This window comes from Passer montanus, unplaced genomic scaffold (assembly GCF_014805655.1).
Source record: "Passer montanus isolate IOZ18808 unplaced genomic scaffold, ASM1480565v1 scaffold963, whole genome shotgun sequence".
In the NCBI taxonomy this organism is placed as follows: Eukaryota; Metazoa; Chordata; class Aves; order Passeriformes; family Passeridae; genus Passer; species Passer montanus.
In genome coordinates, this window is record NW_024375068.1 from 1 (window position 1) to 6926 (window position 6926).

Below are 6926 nucleotides of genomic sequence, written 5' to 3' on the forward strand. Positions count from 1 at the left end.
CACACCTGGGCGTGGTGAGGACGTAGGGATGCAACCTGGAGACGACCACCCCTCCCCGTGCCCACCCGGGGGCGGGTCGCGGCGTCTCACCTGGCCCAGGTGAGCGCCAGGTGAGCGCCAGGTGCGCCCGCAGGTTCCAACTACTACGTGCGCATCCTGAGCACCATCGACCGCGAGCTGCTGAAGCCCAACGCCTCGGTGGCGCTGCACAAGCACAGCAACGCCCTGGTGGACGTCCTGCCGCCCGAGGCCGACAGCAGCATCATGATGCTCACCTCAGGTGAGCGCACCTGGCCGCACCTGGGGGCCATGAAACCTCATTTTGGGGTGGAAAAACGGCGTTTGGGGTTCAAAAAATGGGGTTATGGGGTCTTCAGAAACCAACTGGGGTCGTCTTGGGTCGTGAGATGTTGAGTGGAGCCGTGCTGGGGTCAGCAGGTGTCACCTGGGCTCACCTGGACACACCTGGCCGCACCTGGGGGCCATGAAACCTAATTTCGGGGTGGAAAAACGGGGTTTGGGGTCCCAAAAATGGGGTTATGGGGTTGTCAGAGGTCAAGTTGGGTCATCTTGGTTCATGAGATGTGGAGTGGAGCCGTGCTGGGGTCAGCAGGTGTCACCTGGGCACACCTGGGCACACCTGGGATCCATAACACGTCATTTTGGGATGAAAAATGGCGTTTGGGGTCATCAAAAGTCAACCGGGGTCATCGAAAGTCAAGTGGGGTCATCTTGGGGTCAAGAGATGTTGAGTGGAGTCACGCTGGGGTCAGCAGGTGTCACCTGGGCACACCTGGGGGCCGTAAAATGTCATTTTGGGGTGAAAAAACGGGGTTTGAGGTCAGCAAAAGTCAACCGGAGTCATCTTGGGTCATGAGATGTTGGGTGGAGCCGTGCTGGGGTCAGCAGGTGTCACCTGGGCACACCTGGGCACACCTGGGTTTGGTCCCAGTCCATCCCAGTTGACCCCTTGCCCCCCAGACCAGAGGCCGGACGTGGTGGTCACTCCTTGGTCACTCCTTGGTCACTCCTTGGTCACTCCTCGGTCACCCTTTGGTGTCTCCAGTTGACCTTGGAGAAGTTCTGGTTGCCCCCAGTTTGTCCCAGTTGCCCCCAGTTGCCCCCAGTCCATCCCAGTTTGCCCCAGTCCATCCCAGTTGCCCCCCGTTCCCCCCCAAACCAGAAGCCGGACGTGGTGGTCACTCCTTGGTCACTCCTTGGTGTCTCCAGTCGACCTTGGAGACGTTCCAGTTGCCCCCAGTCCATCCCAAGGGGCACCCAGGAGACACTGGGGACAGCCAGGGGACACCCAGGGGACATCCTGGGGACATCATGGGGACATCAGGGACAGCCAGGGACACCCAAGGGACACCCAGGGGACATCAGGGACAGCTAGGGGACATCAGGGACAGCCAGGGACACCCAGGGGACATCCAGGGGACATCAGGGACAGCCAGGGACACCCAGGGGACATCCAGGGGACATCAGGGACAGCCAGGGGACATCAGGGACAGCCAGGGGACATTGGGGACCTCCCAGGGACCTTGGGGAACTCCAGGGACATTGGGGACATCATGGGGACATCCAGGGGACCTTCAGGGGACATCATGGGGACCTCGGGGACCTCATGGGGACCTTGGGGTCAGTCATGCAGGGGACATTGGGGACCTCCAGAGGCAGCCAGGGGACCTCGAGGACCTCAGGGACATCTAGGGGACATTATGGGGATATTGGGGACCTCCAGGGACATCCAGGGGACATCATGGGGACCTTGGGGACATCCAGGGGACCTCCAGGTCATCTTCAGGGGACCCCCAGGTCATTTTCAGGTGGCCTTGGGGCACCTCAGGTGACCTTGAGGACCCTCAGGTGACCTCCAGGTGACCTTGAGGACCCTGAGGTGGCCCTGGGGGCGCTGAGGTGGCCTTGGGTGACCCTGGGGACGCTGAGGTGACCTCCAGGCCACCTTGAGGACGCTGAGGTGACCCTGAGGTGGCCCTGGGGACGCTGAGGTGACCTCCAGGCCACCTTGAGGACGCTGAGGTGACCCTGAGGTGGCCCTGGGGACGCTGAGGTGACCTCCAGGCCACCTTGAGGACGCTGAGGTGACCCTGAGGTGGCCCTGGGGACGCTGAGGTGACCTCCAGGCCACCTTGAGGACGCTGAGGTGACCCTGAGGTGGCCCTGGGGACGCTGAGGTGAACAGCCAGGGGACACCCAGGGGACATCAGGGGCACCCAGGAGACACTGGGGACAGCCAGGGGACACCCAGGGGACATCCTGGGGACATCATGGGGACATCAGGGACAGCCAGGGACACCCAAGGGACACCCAGGGGACATCAGGGACAGCTAGGGGACATCAGGGACAGCCAGGGACACCCAGGGGACACAGGGGACATCCAGGGGACATCAGGGACAGCCAGGGACACCCAGGGGACATCCAGGGGACATCAGGGACAGCCAGGGGACATCAGGGACAGCCAGGGGACATTGGGGACCTCCCAGGGACCTTGGGGAACTCCAGGGACATTGGGGACATCATGGGGACATCCAGGGGACCTTCAGGGGACATCATGGGGACCTCGGGGACCTCATGGGGACCTTGGGGTCAGTCATGCAGGGGACATTGGGGACCTCCAGAGGCAGCCAGGGGACCTCGAGGACCTCAGGGACATCTAGGGGACATTATGGGGATATTGGGGACCTCCAGGGACATCCAGGGGACATCATGGGGACCTTGGGGACATCCAGGGGACCTCCAGGTCATCTTCAGGGGACCCCCAGGTCATTTTCAGGTGGCCTTGGGGCACCTCAGGTGACCTTGAGGACCCTCAGGTGACCTCCAGGTGACCTTGAGGACCCTGAGGTGGCCCTGGGGGCGCTGAGGTGGCCTTGGGTGACCCTGGGGACGCTGAGGTGACCTCCAGGCCACCTTGAGGACGCTGAGGTGACCCTGAGGTGGCCCTGGGGACGCTGAGGTGACCTCCAGGCCACCTTGAGGACGCTGAGGTGACCCTGAGGTGGCCCTGGGGACGCTGAGGTGACCTCCAGGTGGCCTCAGCCGCGCGCTGTCCCCTCCCGCAGATCGGCATTGACCCCCCGCGGGGGGTGCTCATGTACGGCCCCCCCGGCTGCGGCAAGACCATGCTGGCCAAGGCCGTGGCGCACCACACCACCGGTGAGCGCGGGACACCGGGGGCTTGGGGACATCTGGGGGGGGTTTGGGGACATCTGGGAGGGGTTTGGGGACACCACCGGTGAGCGCGGGACACCGGGGGCTTGGGGACACCGGGGGCTTGGGGACACCGGGGGGCTTGGGGACACCTGGGGGGCTTGGGGACACCTGGGTTTCTGGAGGTGTTCTGGGTTCCTGGTGCTCTCCATGGATTCCTGGTGGGATTTTGGGGATTTCTTGAGGTGTTTTGGGTTCCTGGTGGTCTCTGTGGATTCCCGGTGGGATTTTTGGGATTTCTGGAGGTGTTTTGGGTTCCTGGTGCTCTCCATGGCTTCCCGGTGGGATTTTGGGGACTTTTGGGATTTTGGAGGTCCCAATCCCGGATTTTTGGGTCTTTTGCAGCCGCCTTCATCCGCGTGGTGGGCTCGGAGTTCGTGCAGAAGTACCTGGGCGAGGGCCCGCGCATGGTGCGCGACGTCTTCCGCCTGGCCAAGGAGAACGCGCCCGCCATCATCTTCATCGACGAGATCGACGCCATCGCCACCAAGCGCTTCGACGCCCAGACCGGGGGTGAGGGGCTGGGACCCCCGAATTGGGGAGGGGTCCCCGTTGGGGTGGGGTTCGAGGAGTCCTGAGTGGAGTCCAGGGGGTCCTGGGTGGTTTTTGGGGGTGAGGAACCTTCTGGATGGAGGTCAGGAGAACCTCAAGGTGGGGTTTGAGGACTCCAGATTGGAAATTAGGGGTTGGGACCCCCAGATTGAGGAGGGGTCTCCACTGGGGTGGGGTTTGGGGGGTCCTGGGTGGAGCTTTGGGGGTCCTGGGCAGATTTCAGGTGGGTTTTGGGGCTGAGGAACCTTCTGGAGAACCTCAGGGTGAGGACCAGGGTGGGATTTGGGGACCCTTTGGGTGGTCTTGGGGTGTGGTGAGGGGTTGGGACCCCGAATTGGGGAGGTGTCTCCATTGGGGTGGGGTTTGGGGGGTCCTTAGTGGAGTTTGGGGGGTCCTGGGTGGATTTGGGATGGGTTTTTGGGGTGAGGAACCTTCTGGAGAACCTTGGGATGAAACTCATCAACACCTGTGTGGAGTTTGGGGTTTTGGGTGGAATTTGGGGTCTCCTAGATGGAATTTTGGGATCACCTGGACAGGATTTGGGGTTTTGGGTGGGATTTGGGGGTGAGGAACCTTCTGGAGAACCTCAGGATGCAACTGAACAACACCTGGATGGAATTTGGGGTCACCTGGATGAAATTTGGGGTCACCTAGATGGGTTTCGGGGTCACGTGGGTGAAATTTAGGGTTTTGGGTGGAATTTGGGGTCACCTCCGTGGAATTTGGGGTTTTGGGTGGGTTTTGGGGCTGAGGAACCTTCTGGAGAACCTCGGGGTGAAACTCAGCAACACCTGGGTGGATTTTGGGGTCACCTGGACGTAATTTTGGGGTCAGCTGGAGGGAATTTGGGGTTTTGGGTGGGATTTGGGGTCTTGGGTGGAATCCCCAAATCCGTTGTCCCAAAATCGCCGTTTTTCGCCCCAAGCCGACCGCGAGGTCCAGCGGATCCTCCTGGAGCTGCTCAACCAGATGGACGGCTTCGACCAGAACGTCAACGTCAAGGTGAGCCCGGCTGTCCCCAGGTGTGACCCAGGTGTCCCCAGGTGTGACCCAGGTGTCCCCAGGTGTGACATGAGTGTCCCCAGGTGTCCCCAGGTGTGAGCCAGGTGTGACCCAGGTGTCCCCAGATGTCCCCAGGTGTGCCCAGGTGTGACCAGGTGTGACCCAGGTGTCCCCAGCTGTCCCCAAGGTGTCCCCAGGTGTGTCCAGGTGTCCCCAGCTCTCCCCAGCTGTCCCCAGCTGTCCCCAGGTGTGCCCAGGTGCCCAAGGTGTGACCAGGTGTGACCCAGGTGTCCCCAGATGTGCCCAGGTGTGACCCGGGTGTCCCCAGGTGTGCCCAGGTGTCCCCAGGTGTGTCCCCAGGTGTGCCGAGGTATCCCCAGCTGTCCCCAGGTGTGACCCAGGTGTCCTCAGGTGTGCCCCAGCTGTGACCCAGGTGTGACCTGAATGTCCCCAGGTGTCCCCAGGTATCTCCAGGTGACCACGGCCACCAACCCTGGGGACATCTGGTCCAGAATTCTGAGGGTTCTCGTGGTCCTCGAGGGTCTCAGGTGTGCCCTGACCCCTCACCTGTGTCCAGGTGATCGTGGCCACCAACCTGGGCACACCTGGGCACACCTGGATCGGGATTTCCAGGGGGTTTTTTGGGTTTTATGGGGTTTATTGGGTTTTTGTGGGGTTTTTTGTGTAGTGTGGGGTTTTGGGACCTCACCTGTCCCCACGCGTGTCCTCACGTGTCACCTGTGCCCAGGTGATCATGGCCACCAACCTGGGCACACCTGGGCACACCTGGGCACAGCTGGCTCAGGATTTTTAGGGATTTTATGGGATTTCATGGGATTTTATGAGGTTTTGGGACCTCACCTGTGCCCACGCGTGTCCTCACGTGTCACCTGCGCAGGTGATCATGGCCACGAACCGCGCGGACACCTGGGCACACCTGGGCACACCTGGGCACACCTGGATCGGGATTTCCAGGGGTTTTAGGGGATTTTATTGGTTTTTTGGGGGTTTTATTGGGGTTTTTTGGGGTTTTGGGGGTGGGTTTTTAGGGTTTTGTGGGGTTTTGGGGATCTCAGGTGTGCCCTGACCCCTCACCTGTGCGCAGGTGATCATGGCCACGAACCGTGCGGACACCTGGGCACACCTGGGCACACCTGGCTCAGGAATTATGGGATTTTTTGGGGGGTTTTATTGGGTTTTTTGGTGAGGTTTTGTGGGGTTTTGGGGATCTCAGGTGTGCCCTGACCCCTCACCTGCACCCAGGTGATCATGGCCACGAACCGCGCGGACACCTGGGCACACCTGGGCACACCTGGATCGGGATTTCCAGGGATTTTTTTGGGTTTTTTGGGGTTTTTGGGGCGTTTTCTGGGGTTTTGGAATCTCACCTGTCCCCACGCGTGTCCCCACGTGTCACCTGCGCAGGTGATCATGGCCACGAACCGCGCGGACACGCTGGACCCGGCGCTGCTGCGGCCGGGCCGCCTGGACCGCAAGATCGAGTTCCCGCTGCCCGACCGGCGCCAGAAGCGCCTCATCTTCTCCACCATCACCGGCAAGATGAACCTGTCCGAGGAGGTGGACCTGGAGGACTGTATCCACCTGGGGGCACACCTGGGCATGGCTGGGGGCACCTGGGGCACCTGGGCACGCACCTGGGGGGGTTACAAACACACCTGTCCGAGGAGGTGGACCTGGAGGACTGTATCCCCACCTGGGCACACCTGGGCACACCTGGGCACACCTGGATCGGGATTTCCAGGGGGTTTTTTGGGTTTTATGGGGTTTATTGGGTTTTTGTGGGGTTTTTTGTGTAGTGTGGGGTTTTGGGACCTCACCTGTCCCCACGCGTGTCCTCACGTGTCACCTGTGCCCAGGTGATCATGGCCACCAACCTGGGCACACCTGGGCACACCTGGGCACACACCTGGGGGGTTAGGAACACACCTGGGCACACCTGGGGGCACCTGAGGGGGGTTAGAAACACACCTGGGCACACACCTGTCCAAGGAGGTGGACCTGGAGGACTGTATCCACACCTGGGCACACCTGGGCACGGCTGGGGCACCTGGGCACACACCTGGGCACACCTGGGGGGGGGTTAGGAACACACCTGGGGGGTTAGGAACACACCTGGG

The 6926-nt window shown here is 61.6% G+C and overlaps 1 protein-coding gene across 1 annotated transcript; it reads left to right on the top strand.

Annotated features, from left to right (window-relative positions):
• Nucleotides 1-115: 115 nt before the first annotated feature.
• Nucleotides 116-6411, top strand: PSMC4 (proteasome 26S subunit, ATPase 4; the record flags this gene model as incomplete). The annotated part of the gene is made up of 6 exons (XM_039696300.1): nt 116-280; nt 982-1023; nt 3043-3180; nt 3580-3747; nt 4712-4788; nt 6214-6411. Coding segments are annotated over 6 exons (788 nt in total), but the record flags the coding sequence as incomplete, so codon positions are not given.
• Nucleotides 6412-6926: the final 515 nt, after the last annotated feature.